At 41.1% G+C, this 22373-nt stretch overlaps 1 protein-coding gene across 2 annotated transcripts in view; it reads right to left on the bottom strand.

The window, feature by feature from the left end:
- Positions 1-22373, bottom strand: part of CUBN (cubilin) — a 145236-nt gene that overhangs the window by 114208 nt on the left and 8655 nt on the right. For both annotated transcript variants that reach the window (XM_009673702.2, XM_068934653.1), the window contains 15 exons: positions 21595-21763; positions 20658-20789; positions 19621-19716; positions 18930-19051; positions 16629-16815; positions 14819-14937; positions 13202-13436; positions 11677-11858; positions 10675-10837; positions 10280-10470; positions 6173-6329; positions 5631-5809; positions 3991-4153; positions 3543-3759; positions 2353-2483 (listed from right to left, as the gene is read on the bottom strand). In XM_009673702.2, the coding sequence (XP_009671997.2) occupies positions 2353-2483; positions 3543-3759; positions 3991-4153; positions 5631-5809; positions 6173-6329; positions 10280-10470; positions 10675-10837; positions 11677-11858; positions 13202-13436; positions 14819-14937; positions 16629-16815; positions 18930-19051; positions 19621-19716; positions 20658-20789; positions 21595-21763 (2443 nt within the window). The remainder of the gene's footprint in view (positions 1-2352; positions 2484-3542; positions 3760-3990; positions 4154-5630; positions 5810-6172; positions 6330-10279; positions 10471-10674; positions 10838-11676; positions 11859-13201; positions 13437-14818; positions 14938-16628; positions 16816-18929; positions 19052-19620; positions 19717-20657; positions 20790-21594; positions 21764-22373) is intronic.

The raw sequence follows: 22373 nt of genomic DNA, 5'->3' as shown, positions 1-22373 counted from the left end.
ACATTTATTCTAGATACCATAGTTCTGAATCTGAGCGAGAATAAATTGAGAGCTAGCTCTTTTGTAATATTTTTGCATATAGACCCAGCTTAGCTGAAGAATAGTAAAGATATGTGTATTCCTCAGGGGGAAAGAGACATATTAGCCCCAAAATTGTATCTGTTGCTTAAAGTTTGGATGAAGAAATTAGTACTTCTTATTTTATATAAACATTTTATGCAGTTTCTAGCTATTAAAAATACTGAAGAGAAGACAGCCTTGCATTCTTAAAGCACACTTTGAAATCATTCCAGGGGTGGTGTTGATATAGTTAAAAACTTGCATGATGCTTATGGCAGTGCTTTGGATGAAAGAAGAGCCCATCTCTATGGTGGTGGTGGTGGAGGGGGATGTGGAAGAGAGGAGGCAGAGTAATGAAGCTGAACAGAAAAAATTGGCATTCATCAGGGCTGAGATAACTAACAAAAGCAGAGAAGCCAACAGGGTTGCGCAAGGACAGAATACAGGTTAATGCTGAGCAGAGGACTCGTTGGTTCCTATAAACTGTGAGAAGAGCTGCTACAGGAACGTTTAGGAAGGAATGACCTTTATCCAAGAATATAAATTTAAGCTAAGGTAAAGGACAAATATCACACTAACAAGCAGCAAAATCACTTTTACAGAAGTTATGGCTGGCAGATGCAAAAACAAACCAACAAAATATCTTATTTACAAGGCTGATGATAATTTCACATTTTCTCATTAGCAAGAACTCAGAATTTTCAAACTACAGTCTTTCTTGGAAAGATTTTTAAAAGTAGAATTTATTTTTGGCTTATTATTTTCAAACAAAGAGAAGGTTCTTCCTTGGGACGTGTTTCATTAAATCTTAATTGTTTTTACCGACTTTCTGGTTTCATGCCAGATAACACAACTATGAATGAAGGCAGCTGAGAAAAAGGATTATTTGCATTTATAAGTTATCTGGTGGTGAATAAAAACACAGTGGCAAAATCTGTACTGGTCTCGCCTACACACATGCCTGAGAGATGAAATAACAGCCAAATTGTCCAAGCCGACACTAGGAAAGTAGTTATTTTTCACAAGATAGAAATTAGAAATTTTGCTGTTTTTAGATGGGCTGAAGAAATTCAGAAAGTAGGAAAAATAAAATACCTAAAGATACTAAGGGCAAAAATGAGCAGCCATTGGTAGTCTACAGCTATATAGATGAATATCATGAATTTCTAGCATTCATCTAATAAACTCCTTGTATCCTGCCCATGTACACACAAAACAAACCAGCCAGAAACTGCTTAGTGGTGGATAAGCAATAACCCAGATACAAATGTATTCTCACTTGTACTTTTTTCATTTTCCAGTTCCCTCTCTTCTGTAGTTGAACTCTACTAGGCAGAATCTGTCCCCCTGCCCATGGGAGGCCTCTTCTACTGCAGATCCAGGTTCAGCAGTGAGGAGATTAATAGCAGACCCATGTCTGCGAGGTCCATAGAACTGGCACATATAGAGTTTCACCAAAAGGCTGCTGATTCAAATGTAGCTCAGTCAGTGCTAACAAATGTCTCAGTGCTGGAGAGATGTGCAAACACTGGAAAAGTTTTGATACATTCAGCATAGTTTGAAAACACAGATGTACCTGCCCTGGAGAACCTTCAAGCTGAAGAATTCTGAGTAATTGCTCAGTTTTAATCTGGTTGAAAGATCTGAGGGAATGAACGGTCGTTCTTCCCTTCAACAGCTGTTCTCCTACTGACATATGCCTTTGCCTCTTAAAAGGAGATACTTGAGGAACAGATGGAAGGCATAACAGGAAGTCTAAACTCTGCTGGAGTCAAAAAGTTGCACACAGTCTTCATGAAAAAAAAAAAAGGTTTGTGCTCTCAGGTTATTTTGCTGCTTTTTTTAATTTCGTCCTATGTGAACTTTTTTTGTCCATCATCAATATTGCAACTAAACTCATTTTTACAGTATCTGAGATGTTCAGATAGCCTCCCATTCAAGTAAGTTGTTCAGGATTGCTTCACTTCTTAGATCATGCATACTCAACTCAGATCGGTCAAAGCAAATTCAGGATATACTTTTTCTAAATACTTCATGTAGTTCTGCCATTCAACTCTTATGGCTTTCTAAAGAAAGCAGTAGTGTTGCTTACAGAAATTGCTCTCTGCTTTCGTCATATTTCCCAGGCAGGAAAAGGCTTTTGAATCAAGTAGCTATAATTAAGAAGGAGTAGAAGAGGCACTAGGCAGTCCTCTGCTAACACAGAAAATAATGTTTATTTTTCTTATAGTGCTTATTCATAGTGACAGCTGAAAACATTTAATTCATGTAATGAACATACTGACTTATTACCTTTTGATGCATTCAGGGAGATAAAAGTAGCTGAAAAGCCCTCAGAGGCAATGCTGTCATCAGTCACAAAGTACAGCGTCATCATGTTGCCACCACTAGTGAGCGATGGTGGAATTGATCTTCCACAGTACCTGCAGCCAAAAAATGCCCCAAATTTAGTGGCAATGCTTCATGAAGCATCTATTTTACTGGAAGAAGACTCAGCTTTCCTGAGAAGTCTGAAAGGTTGCACACACACATATATCTCCTTTTGGTGGTACAGATCCTAGCCGTATAGCCTGTGTCATGAGACTAAATACTACACTACATATACAAGGACATAAATCTATCTTGCACAGCAAAGTCAGAGGAGAAGCTGTGCATTGAGTAGTCAGGTTCCTATTGAAATTTCCTAATGCAAAAAGTCCATGCTGCATCTACAACATATTCCACTTTTTAAGCAGGTGTCAGAGTGGCTGACAAAATACTAAGATTGCAAAATACTCTCCATTATAGCCGGACAGTCATTTGCTCCTTATTTCCAAAAATACTGGCCTGTTAGCCAAATATGTTACAGTCTCTGGCTGTGGCTGCAGCTGGATGCTCTGAGCCCAGGTAGTTTAGGTGTTCTTGAGTTCCAGGATGGTGAGAAACCCCTGTGTATACCCCACTTGGTGAGGGGGGAAAGCAAGAAAAGATTGTACAGCCTTTTCTTCCCTAGTATAAAATCACATATCAGGAGAAAATGAAAACAAGCCTTTTAAGACAAAGACGTCAGTTTAGTTTTTGCTGAAACTCAAATCTACAATCTTCTAAGTAATCTTTCTTTTACTTCCACAAGTGCTTCAAATCATAACTTTTCCAAGGCACAGACATATTATTCCCATAAACTTATGGGAACTTATTCCCATAAATTAAAATGCAAAAGGTGCTGGACAATGGCAGCTATTGAAATCTGTTCTCAGAAAAGCTGCCCTTCTGACACAAGTTGGTTTCTCCCAATATAATATTTACTAAATGTGGTTCTCATTCTATGGTCAAAGAAAGAAGCTGCCTTTACTAGGCTAGGCAGAGGCACTGCTGCTATTATTTCAGTAACACAAAGAAATTAATTTATATATAAAATTTAAGGAAGCAAATTGCATGGAAAGATTACAGAACAGTGCACACTTTACAATAAATCAGCTATGCAGGCTAGTGGACATATTCACCTTCCCAATTTTTGCGCAGTGCTGTTGTCATATATTTCAAGATAATCCTTTCTGCAACCATAATCAAATGCCAAGTTAAATGAAGTGAACGTCAAGCGGATAAGGTAGCCAGGCTGAATGTTGATGGTCCAGGTACAATTAATACCATGTGGGTAGACAGATGGATGACCAGGGCTTGTAATAGTTCCTTCCGGTCCAGTGAGAGCCTCCCCACATACTGTAGAGATTTAAAACATCAGGTTAAATGAAATATTTATTCAAGAACAAGGCACTTATAAAATCGGTTACTTTTCTTTCTGAAATTTTGTAGCCTTTTTTTCCCTTGATGCATACTACGCAGTAACTCTTTCAGAATTTATCTCCCATTATACCTTTGTAAAACTTGATGGGCCAGTGATTCCAGCGTATAAAAAAAGTTTGGAAAGACACATGCACACAAAATCCTTACCTGTATCTAAGGGCCAGTACTCAGCTCTGAAGCCAAGGTTGGTAAGAGAGGAAGCTCTGAATTTGACATAGAGATAGTTCCGTGTAGACTGCACTCGAGATGGTACGGCTGTACCACAGTATTTCTCCAAAAGAGGAGAGTCTGTATTGTTGCCATCTCTGACCTGAAGAACAGTGTATTCAAAATATCCCATACAGATTTCTATTGTATTAAAGCAGTAAGCATAAAGGAACTCATAAGAATAATATAAAAGAAATCCTTAGCAAGTCAAACCCTACCCTCTCTTCAGCGTGGTTTGCACCACAGGCACATACAATTCAGCCTCGTGACTGCTAGCGAAGGGTTCTCCCCACTGATGGGCATTCAGATGGGGAAAAACTAAGATCTTATACCCTCAACAGTAAGTGGCACACAGACCTCCAAAAGCAGACCTATCTATTCAAAGACATCTGATAGAGTGTGATCAATGGCACAGAGTCTAGTTGGAGGCCTGTAGCTAGTGGTGTCCCCCAGGGGTCAGTCCTGGGTCCAGTCTTGTTCAATATATTCATCAATGACCTGGAGGAAGGCACAGAGTGCACCCTCAGCAAGTTTGCTGATGATACTAAACTGGGAGGAGGGGCTGACACAGCAGAAGACTGTGCTGCCATTGCGAGGGACCTGGACAGGCTGGAGAGCTGGGTGGAGAGGAACCTCCTGAAGTTCAACAAAGGCAAGTGCAGGGTCCTGCCCCTAGGGAGGAATAAGCCCATTGCAGCAGTACAGGCTGGGGGTTGACCTGCTGGAAAGCAGCTCTGCCGAGAAGGACCTGGGCGTCCCGGTGCACAACAAGCTGATCACGAGCCAGCAATGTGCCCTTGTGGTCAAGAAGGCCAAGGGTATCCTGGGTTGCGTTAGGCAGAGTGTTGGCAGGAGGCTGAGGGAGGTGATCCTCCCCCTCTACTCAGCCCTGGTGAGGCTGCATCTGGAGTATTCTGTCCAGTTCTAGGCTCCCCAGTGCAAGAGAGACACAGAGCCCCTGGAGTGAGTCCAGCAAAGGGCTACAAAGATGATGAAGGGCCTGGAGCATGTTTCATATGAGGAAAGGCTGAGAGAACTGTCAAGAGCGTGGGGCTAGACTCTTCCCTGTGGTGGCCAGTGATAGGACAAGAGGCAATGGGCACAAACGGAAACACAGGAAGTTCCATCTGAACCTGAGGAAAACTTCTTTACTGTGAGGGTGACTGAGCACTGGAGCAGGTTGCCCAGAGAGGTTGTGGAGTCTCCTTCGCTGGAGATATTCAGAAGCTGTCTGGACACAATCCTGGGCAACATGCTGTTAGGTGACCCTGGTTGAGCAGGGAGGTTGGACTAGATGATCTCCAGAGGTCCCTTCCAACCTCAATCATTCTATGATTCTGTGATACACATCACTGTTGTCTCTGATTATCAAAATTATGACACTATCTTTGGAGAATCAAAAAAGGTGTGGACTCCTCTGGTGAAGCTGGAAAAGCTTTTATAAGTGCTGTAAAACAGGTGCTTATCTGTCAAACTGTGCATGCACCTCCAATTCCAATTAGGTGGAGATGAGCATGAGAAGGAGCACATACATATGAATCTCTCCGAGTAAACCATAATATATACATATAATTGTTTACCTCAACATAGTCCGAGTCACAAGTGGTTGTATTTCGAATGTTAAAGTCAATGAAGTTAAGAATCACCACTTTGCCATCTGCTTGGGAGATGATCCACTCACAGGTCTTCAGGTGAAAGGATGTCCTGGAGTAGTAAGGTGAATGGATGGTACCTGCTCCAGACAGGGAGCCTCCACAGGCTGCAAACGGACACCAAGAGTCAGTAGTTGTGATGAATGGTTTCAAGAAATGAATACCGTGATGTCTATCAAATATCACTATGAACTTAGAGAAAAACCACCCCTACAAGCCTATCATCTCACAGCATCTACCATAGTAGGTCATCCAAGTAGCAATAGTGAATATATTTTCAAATATGGTAGAAGTGCCTACAGCAGACATCTTCTTAGCATTTCTAAAAATGGCAATAAATAAACAAATCGACTCTTTTTTTTCTTTTAACGTTTGTCTTAAACCCACTGTATATATATCATAGCACAGAAATGACTGAAAAGGTCCGAGTTACAGAACAGTTCACTGGACAAGTCACCAGTTTCTCTTACCAACTTGATAAACAGCCCTGAAGCTAGCCCTTTGCACAGAAGCATCAGACTTGAACTTGATCCAGAGACTGTTGCTGGTAGAAGTGATTGGAGATATAAATGTACTATGACAGAATTTATTAATAAGAGGGGATATCTCACTGTCACCATCTCGAACCTAAAAAAGAAAAGATTGTTCAGCTTTCTTCATCAAAAAGAAAAACAAAGAAATATCTCAGATCATAAAAGTGGTGTAATGTGATATCTGGATAAAACTATAATCTCACAAGAACCGCTAAATAACAAAAAAGTAACTGCCCATTTAGTAGAGAGCCAAAGGGCCATTACAATAATTGGCACAGGCACTTCATTTATGAGACCTCAAAGGAAGGACCGGGTGATACCAGCATAGAAGACCCTCTCCCCACTGTTTGAGAACAGTAGGGTGCAACAGAACATTACCTCTCTGAATTACAGCTTTAGCACAATTTGGAGCATGTGCTTCCAAAGTGCCTCCTTTGGTTTCAGAGTGACAGGTAAGGCACTCACCAGTGAAAAGCAATGACATTTTTGCCAGGATTGTGTGTTTTCCTTGTTTTAGCCTTGAAGTTTCTATTCATCTTTCAATGGCATTTCTCTAGAAAGGGCACACGTTGCATCACACCCATACAACAGCTCACTAACAGGAGATGTGACTCTAAGTCCCCAAGGCAGTAAAAACACAGCTACGCTGATGCCTTTTCATTATTTTATCTGAAAGGTCCAATGTGTGATAATGACAATGAAACTCCAAGAGGGAATCGCTTCCAGCTTTTACCTTCTGCACTGCCACTGGACTCATCTGACAGTAAACAACTTGTTAATCAAAGGAGAAATGCATGTTGGGAATTCTCCCAAGAGCTGATTATAGATGCTGAGGATCAAGGGGACTAGGAGGGAGAGAGGTATCTGCATTGCCTAACATCAGGCCCTGAACCCACAGCCAGGGGGTAAGGGTAGGCGCATCCAGAAGGTGAGGCAGAGAGCTGTTAGGGCTGAGGCATTGCCGGGTGAGGAGCTCTGAACACCCTCTGAGGTGCCCACCTCATGCCAACAGGGAAGCCAAACGCACCTATCCTCCCAAAGGTTCACCTGAAAACAAAATGGCTCTTTTTTCTGCTGTAAAACTGGCTACAGCTGGAGCTGCTTAGTTGAATATACACGCAATCAACCTCAAAAAATCGTTCCAGTGAAATCACTGAAAAGCCGGAGACAGCCAGGATTCAGCTCCCCGATGGCCATGTCCTCTGCCGTGCTCAGCTGTATTCACACCATGGGCTGGGAAAGCCTGTGCCAGGGGTATGGCAGGCCTGGTGAGAGGCAGGGGCTGGCCTGCTCACACCGTTTGGCAAACTCCGGCTGGTAAAATGGCTTTCTGACTCTCTAACAGTCATCTGTTATTTCCCAGGGACCTGAGTTTCAGGTGACAGTTACTCTGGATTTATGGTGGAGTCACTAAGATCAGAATTTGGCCCGGAAGATTTAGAAAATCTTTAGACAGTGGTGAAAGTTTCCAGAACTACAGTTCACATGAGTTTACATTTTTTCTTCATCTGATTTTCCCTACATTTGTGATTTATAAAGTCCAGGCAGCAGTGATAACAATAACAGGCTCTCTAAGCCATTTGAATTAATGGCTGAGATTGCCCTTTGGAAGGATGGCAAGGAGAAGGAGCTGGCTTGGCTAACACCTTACCTCTGCAGCACTGTGCCACAGTCGTTCCGAAATAAGAAGCTTTGTTGTGTCTGGTTTCTTCTTGCAGACCCCTGGTCCCTGGCTGCTCTTCCCTTGGTAAGAGACTAAACATCCCTCCCTGAGCAAGGGGGGCGAGCTGTGCCTGGCTGCTGCGGAAACGCTGCACATTTCCTGACAGAGCCGGGGATGGGAATACTCTGCATCTTTTCAAAGTGACAAAACAATTGCCTGAAAAGGATTTTTAAAGTAACTTAAGCAACCAAAAGCTACCTCCCTAGTTAAACTTTACTATAAAGCCCAGCGAGACAGTATTTGAGAGCGCACAAGCAGCATGAAAAGCGCACGCGGAAAATTAGGCCTTGATACAGAGCACAGGGCTTCAGCCATGCTGCACGTTCCCAGGTCCAAAAACGCCAGCCCTGCTTCCCTGCGCTGGATGGAGCGGATCCAAGCGAGAGGGTAGGAAGAGGAGGAGGATGGGAGAAAGACAGAAAGCAGTGCAGGGAAACTGAAGTGCTTGCGACTGATCAGCAAACAACAAGATAAATGCCTTGCTGAATTAATACCAACTGATTGTATTCAACAGAAATGGTTTTGTTTCTCTGGCTGCTGTGAATTTAGCTGCTTTTCTGCCAGCAATTAGGCAAGAGGAGTACCAGGCCAAACAAACAAAAGCTGTCTGTTTTCATTAAACACACTTCCCCTCTCGCTTCAGAAATTAATTACACTTCATTCCAACCAAAGTCTCTGAATTAGAGGACGAGGGAAGGGAACGATGTTAACACAATAACCAATCTTTTAAAAACAGATTAACTAAACAGAGCTCACAGGAGCCTATTCCCGGTTTGGTAAAAAAAGATCAAAACAAAACAAAATGAAACCCATTTTGTTTCATGGGTTGAAACGCTACACGTGTAACTGTGTAGCCCCATAATACAGTATTGCCATTGCTAGTAAAAGGCTATAAGCTTAAATTTTGTGCTGAATTTGCAAGGCCTCAGGACCGAGGCTCGTCAGACTTGCTCTGCTTGAACTTTTCTTGACCTGCCTGCAGCTTTCTTTTACTTGGTTTAACTGCGACAGCAATTTCTCTAATTGACCAGGTGTCTAAAGCTAATTTGTTTTACCTCTGCTTTTCTGTGCATGGTACAACCACAGTTTTATAGAGCTAGCAGTAGCAAGCAGCTGTTCTGTGCAGAATAAGGCACATAGTGGTGCGGTGAGAGGGGCCCAGGGCTGGTTCGCAGCAGAGGCCACGGGAGCAGGGCCCCGGACGTGCGTGGAGGAGAGCAGGCGTGGGGCTGTAACGGAGGGGCACCGGCTCTGCACTGAGATCCCATAGCCATACGTAACCTCCCTGGCCCTGCGGAGCCACCGGCCCACGCGGCACCCTCGCATAGCTTGCCTGTGGTCAGTTAAAGTGCAGACCTGGAGCTGCGTGAGCCAGGTTTTAGGGGTAACAAGGAAAACAAAGAAATAGCATCTAGCATGCATAACAGGCACCATATGTAGTAAATTCAAATGTAAAATAGAGCTGAACACCAATGAAGAAAGACCAACATGTAAAAGCGTGTTAGGAAACATTAAAAAAAGACCTCAGGTGGATCCTAGACAACATCAACATCATATTCCTCCCAGCAAAGGACTCCAGGGCCTGAGGGCTCACAGGGTCACCCTCTCCAGGCGCCCAGAGGTCCTGACGTTAGGAGCCAGAGGAGTAATGGAAGGGTGAGCACAGCTTCTATTTCTTTTTCCTGGTGTTAAGAGGTGTGTTACAATTTTAATTGTATGTTTATTATTACTTTTTCTGTATAGAACTATTCTATTATTCTTTCTTTTGCTGCAATAATTAGATCTAGACTAATAATGATTCCTGAATTAGACTCTTCTCAATTATACTAACATACATTCTTTTATATATATATATGTTTGTATATATGTGTGTGTGTGTGTGTGTGTGTATACATATATATATATATGTGTATATATATATGTGTGTGTGTGGAAGGTGTGCTTCCTTTTTGCCCCTAAACAAGATTTTAAGCATAACACCATGACTCCAGAAAATGCTACAGAGTGGCTGTGGTATTAGTTATATTTTGCTTGCATTGGGTATGCATTCAGCAAAGGTTTAAACTCCATCTTAATCATGTACAGCTGGTTGAGGATTAGTGTAATGCTAGACTGATTTTCTTGCTCTCTCATCTTTGATTCATTCTGAATGTAGTGTCCTGCTCTTTCAGCCCCTGCGGCTTTTGGACCTAATTAGTTGGTGTACTTACTTCCTTGATTAATGTCTATTCTTGCAGCAGACCCTGAGACATAAATTACGCTGCATAGTTTTGTACACACATGTAATCAACCTTTCATATCAATTGGTTATGAAAAGTCACCTCAATATAATTCGATGAACAACCAGTGTGATTCTCCAGCTCCATATGCGTGAAGTTGAGGTATATTTTTTCATCCTCTGGTTGTCCGATAATGTAGATACATTGTCGGTTATTAATATAAGGGTTCGGCCAGAAAGGGGACATGATAACCCCTTCACTATCTGAGTAATTTCCTCCACAATTTGTATCTGCTATATTAAGAAGAAAAAAAAAATTAGTTGAGATATTCACAAGTACCGCAAGTCTTTCAGTTTAGGCTGCCTCTGTACAATGGCTGCAAATCAAACAGGCTTCCTGTATTATTAAATTGCAGGTGTTTATCACATCCATTCATGTCCCGTTGGCTGTATCATGGGAACGTCACAGTCCAAAGTCTAATGTTGAATTTAACTTACCAGGTGACGTTGTATAGACAATGTGGAAGCCTTTATCAGTAACTGAGTCGTCAGAGTGAAAGTGAATCCATGCATATGGGCCAGTGGTTTGGAGCGGGGGTGGAGAGCCGGTGCTACAGTATTTACTGAGGACTGGGTCTTGGGGAAGAAGACCGTCTCGAATCTGAACAGAATGATATATCAGCTTTTAGGATTAACAGATGTATACCAACTCTGGACAGTACCAACATTTTTAAAGTTATCTCAAGGGGCCCCAGGAGATATGGTGGATGGTGGGTGAGGGAAAGCTGATAGAAAGTTTCCCCCAAAGGAAGCAAGAAACAGGAAGCAAGGAAGCAAGAAACACACCCACTGGCAGAACTGCTCTTTATGATGGTACTCCTAGGAGAGATCATTAAGAGTTTTGTCAGAGGGAAAGAAAATATCCGGAGATCTACTATTGTACTGTTTTCTTGAAACCATCCTCTGTAGTGTCCTATTTTGAAGAACATCCCATTCTAAACCATTTTCTCATTTCCATAATTGGGCATTTGTGAATTCCATAACAATCAATTTGCACCTGAGAAAAAGCCCAAAGCTCACACCTCAAGCCATTGATGGTGGTATAATATGAACCTATTAATCTTAGATCCCTTTCTCTGATAGTTTTCCTTTGGCTGATGAATTCCCTGTGCGTAGACATTCAACTAGGAGTTTGGGGACCGGACTTTGTAAGAAAGGGAAAGCTTCCCAACAGGTATCTGGCCTGAATCCCATCCTCTTCAGTGGAAAGACTTCCACTGACTTCAGTGGAGCAGAATCTCATTCTCTTTCTGTTATTCTCCCTGTGTCCGAGTGTGCATTCATGACTGGGATAAGTAAGTACAAATGAGCATTTCAATCCAGGATTTAATCCAGGATTTTCAAACATTCCTCTTCTGTACACAGAAAAAGGTTTTGAAATATCTTGTTCTGCAATAACATTGCCATAAAATGTTGTCATAATCCACGAGGAAGCTTTACCTCTAGATGGTCATAGCTGCAATTTTCATGGTGTTCTAGGCTTAGCGTGCCAAAAGCAAATGTGATGAGGAGGCCGGGACTGGTTGAGATGGTCCAGAAACAGTCTCTGTTAATAGGATAGTTACCAGGGTATCCTGGAGAGCTTATCGAGCCATAAGTATCTGTTAGTTCACCGCCACATTCTAAAAGAAAAGAAATACCGCAAAACATAGTTTGTAATACTGAACATCAAGTCAAAAGCTGAACTGTCCTATAGTGTCAAAGTTAGGTACCACTTTAGGAACCAGAGTAAATTTAAAACAAACAAACAAACAAACAAAGTTACTTCTTGCTTTAAATTTTATAATTAATTCTGCAACTCAGTAAAAAAGCAGATCCCTAAATATTTCCTAATCTGCACAGCAAAAGAAGGATTCTTTCATACTTATAATGGAAATATCACTAGGAGAATGATCAAAACCATTTAGTTTAGAAATGGAATGCACTGTCTTTTGGATTAGATTTACAAAATTAATCAGAATTTCTGTACTTTATAAATATAATCTCCATGTTTGACCCTAGCATAAGACTGTTCTCATTTAAAATATATACTTATATATATATATATACTTGTAATTGCAGGGAAGGCTATTTTATGTACTTAGTGTAAAAAAAAAACCCTCTCCACGAACAGCTGGATAATGTTAGGGGTGACTTGTGCATTATACCTAAGGCATAGCTAGTTTAGTCACATCTATACCTCTCCTCCTCATTCATCCACTAGTAATCACCCATCTTATAATGTCAATTGAAAGGGAAAAAAAAAAAAGAGAATAACTTTAAAAGAGCACTTTAAAGCTTACAGAAATTAAGAAATAATTTCCCCCCTGAATTTTCTATACTTCTTTCTCTATGGTTCCTTCAAGACAGAACTCAGACTGAACACATTTTTGTTTCTAGACAATATACAGTGCTTTGAAATGAATTTCGTATAGCACAAGATGATTTGGGGTTTATCTCAAGAAATGTGCTCTCAGGCCTCCTGGGAGAAACATATACGTGGTGCTGTCAAGAATCCAGGCGTTAAACTGCAGCAAATCATAGATCATTTAAAATCAAATTCCAAGTATTCTGCTACTATCATGTTTGAAAGCATAAGGTACCCTCTTGAGCCTCTTGTAAACTGTAAAAGAAGGAACAAAAGGGTAACTTGCCTGCTCAAAGTACCAGATACTTCTGAGAGAGAAGAAAATTAATTAAAAGAAAAATATCTCCAGGAACACGAGCACTTTGGGAGATTCCTCACAAGAAGCATAAAGCAGCCTTAAAAGCTAAGGTAAGATAGCAGCAGAAAATTATTCATGCAGAGGCCTAAAGCTGGAATTCCTAACATCTCAAAATAACATATGAGTTAACATTTCGGCCTTACTCATTAGCAAAATACTGTCCTACTGCTACTGATTTTTTCTAATCAAGGAAAATAAGTCATTCATTTTGCTCCACAGTAATGAACCTGCTAACTTACCTGACATTACATCAAACTTACCAGGATCCCGAGATTCCCACTGAACGGTGAAACCTCCGGCTGTAATGGTGTGGTCTGAATAGAACCAAAAATACAGGGAGTCGTGGGAACTGGAAAGCTCTGCAGGAGGTGAGGAGCCACAGTACTTCCCCAGCATGTGCGCTGATGCTGATGCCCCATCATGGATTTGAAGGAAGTCAGAGCTGCAGTCATTATTCGCCTCCAGTTGGAAGAACGGGAAACTAATATGCAGAATCTAACAGGAAGGAGCAAAATATGAAATCACTCTTTTTCCATCTGCCGAGATACTCTTTATGCAGTAACTCTGCACAGAGCAGGTGTACTTGTTCATATAGTGAGCATCCACAAACTTTGGAGCCATTACCTGAAGAGATCCAGGACAGAAGAAGATATTACAGAATCTCAAGGGTTAAAGCACAAGAAGGTAGGAAAGAATTTGGACAGGAGAGTTGTCTGGAAAGAGCATTCTTCCTATAAACTAATAATTATTACCATTTGCCTGTGTGCGCTATCTACTACAGTCTGAAAGGCTTGAAATAGAGAATAAAATATTTTATTCCAGGTTTCCCATGGTATTTTCTCATGTGAGATAGTTGAAATTTCTCACCCTTTATATGGCTGAAATATTGTTGTGGGAATTAAAAAGGAAATGATTTTTTGTGCATATCAATGCTGTCTTATAAACTCAGTCTAGACAAATAGTGGCATATACAGCTTTGCATAAGTTCAGATCCCCCACTTGATGTGCTTAAATATAGCTCTGCTGAAGGCACTGGTGGCTCCCAGACTTACCTAAAGTAGAAGATCTGTCACATGCATATAATGCTGTGTAAACCACTAGCAGTTTATACAGTATATATATATTACAGTATACAATGCTATATAAACCACTAGAGGTTTATAGAACTACTCAATTCATTTGCTTGCAATGTGAAAAATAGACCAAACATTTAGATCCTGAGCAAGAAGTCCCATGCTAAAGGGTGAATAACATGTTTTATGGTTTAGTTAAAATATAAGTAGAAATGTTAATTGCAAATCAGCATCAGAATATACATTTGAGTGTAACATTTAAAAGTTAATCCTTAAAAAAAAAAAATCAAACACTTTTCATTGCACAAAGCCATTGACTATATGAATTCAGCATTCCACATTTCGGGGGCTCAGAAATCAGAAACAGAAAACTCTTCTGGTGTCACTTAGCCCATGAACCAACTGTGGAGCGTTTCTCATGCAGCCATTCATAGTGTAAAGCCGTGTAAGACATGTGGCTTCTCTAGGTGGTGGTAAGTGATGCCAGGTCTCACAAATTTATTAGAAATCTCCAATCATTTAGTGTATTTTTTTAAGATCTCATTTTAGGAGGCAGTGATGATAGGAAAAATTAAATTTTAGCCTTCAGCAAAAAAACGTTGAAAACATGACCCAGGCAAATTTTTAGGCTCAGGAATTGGAATGCTCAACAGAGCCTAAAACTTATTCGTTTTGCAAAGCTCTTTATTCCGAGGGGATTGGATCACGATATTGGAATATGTGGCATGAGGATGGCTGTTTTTGCTCTAACAAGCTGAGGAGTCTCACAGAGTGAGGGTTTCTTTAACCTGAACTCTATTTTACCTTGTTGGGATTGGTTCGAATAACCCAAGCACAGCTGACACTATTATCATACCGCTGGCTGCTTGGGTTGTTAGGGTAACTGAAGGTCCCGCTGGAGCCCGAGAGGTATCCTCCACAAACTGCAGGAAGAGAGATAAAATTAAATTAATTAATTTTTTGCTATCACTATATAGACTGAAATAAAACCAAACTTTCTAACATAGCTTCAACTTGTTAAACATTTAAAACAAGGATGAAAGATACTTCTATAATCGACTCTTTTTAGGAATATGTGAATTCTGTCAAAAGATGTTGATTCTGTCCCAGAAAAATGCTAATAAAGTAGTTTGTTTCCAGAAGGCTAGCTTTAAACTGAAATATTCCAATTTTTCCCCTACACTGCAATAATATTTTGAAGCTAACATGATATAAAGCTGTCTTGAATATCAAGAGTGGTGTTATTCTTCAGATGTTTCATAGTCTATTTATCCTTGAGGGTCAGATTTCTGGGCCTGATAGTATTGCTCATGATATACCGTGGTCTCTTCTCTCACTGAGCTATTTGATGAATGGGAGCTGCGGAGCAAGAATCCTAAACTGCTAGGGAAAAATATGGCTGTAAAGGATCCAGAGTACAATGAACATACAGCCACACAACAATCAACTGCCGTTTAGCACTCAGCTGATGCTAATGAAATATTCAATTCTCCTCAGCAATCTGAAATGAAATATTTTGGCTCAGGGAAGAGTAAAAAATACAATTTTGTTTGAAGCGTCCACCCAAAACACCTCACCATTCTGAATCAGATTCAGAACTACTATGTCATAAACTTTATTTTTTCCCCTTGATTAGGAACTAAAACAAAGGTTGATACATTTAAATTTCTCACTGAACAGAAACTGGCTTTCTAGTCTTTCTCTTATGAAGAGTTAAAAAATTACTTTTTTCACATATATATGCTTAATAATAAAAAAAATTATTGATTAGAAATTAAAAGAAAATAGGAAGAAACCTGAAGTAGCTGTAAAAGAGAACACATTTCACAGTGGCTCAAAGAAAACTTTGCATTCTGTATTCTGTGCAAAGTTAATAATCTGCTTTCTTCACAGCAACCTGCGATAAATATGAGCCATCTGACAGATGGATACCACAGGGACACCCACTGGAATGCTATCTTGACCTTGTTTAATTAAAATTTACGGCCAAAAAAACCCACCAAAAACAAGGAAAAAAAAACAAAAAAGCAAGCAAGCAAGCAAATGACTTTGAGAAATAATGCTAATGGCAGGACCTTCTAGTCACTTTATATAACTCCAAGTCTCCCAGCTTCACAGATAACATTTCTTTCATTACATTTCTGTTTGTAAACCTTTTTTGGCTTTTTACATCAACTAAAAATGTCAGGACCTTTCAGCTTTGCAATGAACAAAAGAAACAGCGTGCACAAAACAGAAATAATATTATATTCTCCTGTAAATCTGCTCTCCTTCTATCAAATCCTCTCTCCCATTTGGCTTAGTGTTGACACAGTCAGGATTTGGAAGATGGCTTCTTGGAACAGAAATTTGGTTTTAGGATGTCTGGGGTCTAGTCAAGGCCAACAGGCCAACAACCCGGCCTCAGTGTCAGGCTCTTACTGTTCAGCAAGGGCACTTTGATGAAATTTCATGGCAAACTCTGCCCCCAGGGACCCTGGAAGAGAACCTGCACTCCACCACCCTGAGTTTACCATGCTGACCCGGTGCTGACCCGCGTGCTGGTGGTACGCGCGGAGCACAGGCTCGCGGGAACCTGGCGCCCATCTCTGTGGCAGAGGGCTCCCCGCCATACCGTGCTGGGCGTACTGGCACTGTGGCCCCGTCCAGGCGCTGGTGCACTCGCACGAGTACCCGCCAACCCCATCGCTGCAGCTTCCTCCATTCTGGCATGGGTTGCTAGCGCACTCGTCGATATTCTCCGTGCAGTTAGGGCCCGTCCAGCCCCCATTGCACACGCAGAAATATCCAGAGATTGTTGCCTGCACGTATAAAAAGATGCAATAACCTCAATGAACACGGACCATCTAAAGGAGTCAGAAAGACTGATGTTTACACTTGTTTTATGTGGAGATTTCAGAGTAAAGAAATATATCATTTGGCATTTAATGGTCTTGATGGTAATTGGTGAATACTAAAATAAACCCAAAGCTTAACCAAGTTATGCAGCTCTTTGCTTTTTCTATTGAGTTATTTCTTTGCAGAGCCATTTCAAATTACTTTTTAAAAAGTCAGAATCTCTATTTATTTTGCCATTCATAAAACTGCTTAGCTTTGAAATGATTACTCTAGAAACAAATCAATTCGATTATCTAAACCTTATAAATAAGAAGCCAAGATAACAGTGGTTTATAAATCATTCCAAGCCTGTTCTCTGGGAAGTCATGGTATATATAACATTTCAGTTACATTGGCTGGTACTTGCCTTCTTACCCTGAGGGATATTAAACAGAAACATTTGCATTGCTTTCTCTGTTACTCATTATTCTGTATTTCTGTTTTTCCTTTCTTACATTTTCTTTTGTCTCGAGCTTTACTACTTCTCCTTATAAGCAAATCTTTCCATATCTCTAACTATTTTAATATCTTATGTCCTCTTTCCTTAAATTTCCTTTTTTTTTTTTTTTTTACAGTAAAAGCAGAACATGCTATTCCAAGGTAGGTACTAACAATCCCACCTTCGATGCCATAAAATCAATGTGCTGTTTCCTTTCCCATTCTGTGTACATACCCTCTGTGTCCCAAACAGATATTTTCACTATGATGGAAAAGTCTTTTTTCTGTGTATTTGATTTTTGGCTAGAATGGTGCTTTAGAAGATAAAAAGGTGCCTTCTGATCTGAATTGCCTGATATTTAATTAACATTATATTTCATTTGTTATTATGCTGGCCAAATATAGTTTTTGTGTTCCTCTATTTAATTATATACTTCTGAAGTCCCGTTACTGGAGTATCTGACTACCTCATTATCTTTAAGTAGTAGTGTTGTAGTCACTATAGTCTAAAGTTGTGTGTTAGGAAACATTTAAGGGAACAGGTCATATCTTTTATTAGACTTGACTGATATAGTTAGAAAAAGCAGATGAGGTCTGGGCACAGAAGGCCCCTTAAATATCTGAGAGAAAAGACAATAGGTACCTATGGAAGAGAGGATGAGGGGTGCTGCTAAGGGGTGGAGTGGGGATGAGGAAATCATCTCCATTAACAAAGAAAGTAGGAGAAGGGGGAGGTAATGCACCATATGCCGCATTTTCCCCCTGCCTCCCAGGATCATCAAAAGGAGGATATCTGTAGACAAATGTGGACAAACAGGATCACACTCTACTGAAACAACAAATTTAACATTTGCTAATGTATCTCCAGAACCATCAGAATAAATATCCTCCACATCAGAATTATCAGCATCCTCAGGTTGGCAGTATGGACTTCCCTGGGTGCAGCACACCTACTGAGGGAGACAAAGCCTTCATAGAGTCTATGTGGACAAACTAAACAGTCGCTATGCATGAGAATGAATTCACACCACCAATCGGTAAAGGACAGAAAAGCTCAGCCACCAGTGAGAATACAGCCAATTCCCATGAAGCCACCCCTCTGTGTCCATATACACAGCCTGAGACTCAAGGGGGACTCTCACAAAACGAACAGAAGAACAGAGAGATGTAAAGGACAGAAACACGTAACTGTACTAGATCTGGGGGTCAACAGACATACTGCATTTATTACTGTGGGTAACTCCTCCATGATCCAAGGTGGTAAATTGCTTCCCTGTCCCTGTCATCAGCTCTCCCTACCAGCATCCTGCCACTGCCCTGGGGTCCCAGCTACCTCTCCAGCTCATTAGTGGCAGCCTGCTCATTAGTGCCTAAGATTGCTACCTCTACTCCAGACAAGAAGAAAATGCCTTGTGTGCCTAGAAGCTCCAGAAACTCCTCTAATTTCCCCAGATATGTCGGCTGATTTCTCGCTCCCCGCTGACCTTGCCTCATTATCTTTAATGTGTCTGCACTCAGATTTCAGTCCCACCAGTCTCCTTGGTGTTGGTGGTTATATCCATGTCACGTTGTCTCCAACTATGAAGGGTCCAGCACTTACCAGACATTGCCCATTTGCGCAAGGGTTTTGCAGCTGACAGATATCACTGAGGGAGGAGCACCCATTTGGCCCATATCCACTCCCAGTGTACCCAGGCATGCAGGAACAAAATGGCATTGCCCCTTGGGAGGTGAGACAAAAGAGATACAGTAACTAGTTCAGTCCTTGTTACAATAACAATGCCAACCTTGTCAGTGAAGGTCCTTCACATCTTGAAGCAGAGCCTTTATATAATTTTAAGTTATGTGTTCTTTTGGTGCCTTCTCCAGTCAACGTCCAGTTTGATCATGAAAAGATCACTAGCGCTGCTTTGATGTGGGTACTTGAGACCCCAAGGTCAGCTTTGCAGGAAGTGGTGGAATCAGTTAGAAGGTAATTGTGGAAAGGAGAAGAGTGGTAAATGTAGCTGAAACTGGAAAACCACATAGAAGGAAATGGTGAAAATCTCCACATCCCTGTGAGGAAATCTGCAGTTCCCTGGTGCTGGAGCCTGAATGAGTTGCTGCCAGTGTTTGTGCAAAGGCCTGCTGGTTTTAGCTGACCTGCCTGTACTTTCCCTTGGGCAAGGCAAAACTGATTGCGGAGAAGGGGTTGCAATATAAATATGTTACTACAAAGTGGGAACAGACTAATCAAACCCTCTTGAGAATTCACACCGATATTACTTACAGTCCTTAAAAAGGTACCATACCTGGACCAGAGGTACAAGTTGCCAAAGGATGGCACCCTCCATTATTTATTGAGCAGATATCAACCTGGGTGCATGTTTGTCCATCTCCCTCATAACCTGTTGGGAGTAAAATCTTAGTCTATAGCAAACCATGTTTTGTGAGATCAACAGCAAAACAATCATGGTGAGAAACACACTAGTTTATGATGTAAAATGAGCCTTCTGCAGTTAAAAGGCGTGATAGCCACTGGAGTAAACCTGGCATATTTATTGTGGTTCCTACACTGCAGGAGTGGATTCTGATCTTAACTCAATCCTTATACCATTTTAGAACAGCAATATATTATATATATATATGTTATATCTATGTGTGCGTGTGTGTGTATACATATATATATATATAATTTTGGTACTACCAAATACAGGTGAGGTCAGAGTGAGGCTGTAGGATCTCAGGCGTCAGCCGTCGTGTGCTGCCTGCTCAGGGCTCTGGCATCCAGCCGTGCCAGCACAGCAGGGCAGCTGCAGCAGTCAGAGCTGCCGGCAGCTCTCAGATGCGGCACTCGCCAGGACCTTGGCACTGCAGCACCACTCCTCAGGGCCCAGCCCTGCACCCACCCATAGCTCTGCTGAGGCCACACGTCCGGCATGGTGACAGCCCTTCAGTGCTCAGTAACTGAGAACTTTCATGAGCTGCAGTATGTCTATGCTATTTAAAGTAGAGGAGGTCATTTAGAAACACTTTTTCTTGCTAGTATTTCTAGCATTGATAGCATGCATATCATAAAGCATTTTAATCAATAAACCACACATATAGACATAAATGGCCACTTCCAGTGTTCTGTCTGCACTGCAGTGGAAATGCTGCTTTCTTAGGCAACATTCAGAGAGTGACTCTGGATGCTATATTACAATATTGCATTGAGCCTAAGATACATTTTTATGTAAAAACAAACTGCAGCTTCTTAAGTATACCATGAAACATAGGCTCAAATGCACTGAACCTACATCTCTTAAGCCAGTCTGTGATTTTATCAACATAAAGCCTATTATTTTACCTGGTGGACAAAGCCCACAGTGGAAGGATCCCATTGTGTTGATACATTGAACCATTGGTGCTGTTGAGCAGCCTCCGTTATTACTTTCACACTCATCAATGTCTTGGCAACTGTAGCCGTTTCCTTGCCAGCCTAAAAAGAAGCACAAGGGAGACATTAACATGGAAAATGCCTGACCTTTTCCTTTTCTTCTTTGACCATATCTTTCTTAGCACAGAAAAATACTACTTTTGAATTTCACGTCAATAACACAAGTGAATAAGAACTATCCCTCTCATAACTGATGCAAATTAAAGTTGGTCTGCAAACAGGTTACAAACATGATAGGGAGAAGGTGTGTGTGAGAACCCTTTATTTTAACTGTATTCCGGATATTCCATGACCAAACACAATTTTAGCTAAAGAAGAGGCAATTTTGATTTAGCACATGCATGTACAATTAGCAGCAAAGGCTCATTCTAACTCTGGCTAAATGCTTCAAATCCTTATATTCACCTCTTACTCATGCTACCTACCTGACTCAGAAAGATGAGTCAAAGATTTGAAGGCTTGAAGGGACTATTAAATTGTTAGTTATGCCTTAGGGCAGTGGGCATACAGATATGGGGGTAGCCCTAAACTTAGTGGGTAGGACTCATCCTACCTACCCCAATCTAGTCATCCTAAGCTCCCATTAAAGTCAGTGGAAAGAAATAGGCACTTTAAGAATGCAAATCATTAGGACTGTTGAGATGCTTACATTAGGATGGGACAAATCACTTGCTAAACCCCACTGCCTACGTTAGCTAGATAAGACATAACCTGTAGGCATTTATTCTCTCAAATATAGACCAAAGTGTCTTATCCAGTTACTCCCACGTCGTCTATGTTTATGAAATACAGGCAGAACTGCCTGCTGCCCCCTTCCCCTGAGCGAGGACATGGAAGGACATGATACCTGCAGGGCAGGGCCCACATGTGTAGGAGCCAGGTGTGTTGTGGCACTGCACAGGCGGATTCTGCGAGCATGGGCGGTTCGGGAGGCTGCACTCATCCACATCAGCACTGCAGGCAGGGCTGCCCGGAGGCGACATCCAGCCCGCATCACAGACGCAGCGGTACTTGGGCTGCCATGGCAAACATCACATTATGTGTTTAAGATGGTTAGAAGAATGACCAAGAAAAAGGCCAGATGAAGCATTTTTTAAGTGTCTTCTGAATGATAGCTAATCGCAAGAAAGCTTTTAGAGCACTACATGATTTGCACATTCTGTTTTTAAGTTGTTTTCTCATATAGTTTTCTCAGTTTATTTCTTCCTCTGAGTTAAAGTATGTAGATTATTGCAGGATTCATTATATTCAGAAAAGAAACCTGTAATTTACCCCAAATCTTCCAGAGAAAAATGAACAGCACTTATAAACTGTACCTAAAAATAATTTAAAAATTATCAACTTGCTTTGTATCCAGGGTAAAAAGATGAATGTAAGCAACGTGAAATCAATCCGGCTGTTTTCTTTTAAGCAAATTGTTCAGTAATTTGTGTAATATGCAGAGCTGACAAAATCTACATTTTCTTTGACAGCAACAATTTTGTCTCTCATAAACTTCACTAATGGCCAGGTTTCAGCATGTATCTAACTTTGTTCTAATTCTAATTATCTCTCTAATGAGAGTTTTATTATTGACTGTCATAGGAGCAGAGCCAAAACTGAACCGTTTTGAAAAGCTTTCCCCAC

This window comes from Struthio camelus, chromosome 2 (assembly GCF_040807025.1).
Source record: "Struthio camelus isolate bStrCam1 chromosome 2, bStrCam1.hap1, whole genome shotgun sequence".
In the NCBI taxonomy this organism is placed as follows: Eukaryota; Metazoa; Chordata; class Aves; order Struthioniformes; family Struthionidae; genus Struthio; species Struthio camelus.
Note: the sequence above shows the minus strand (reverse complement) of the source record. Positions and strands in the feature narration are given on the sequence as shown.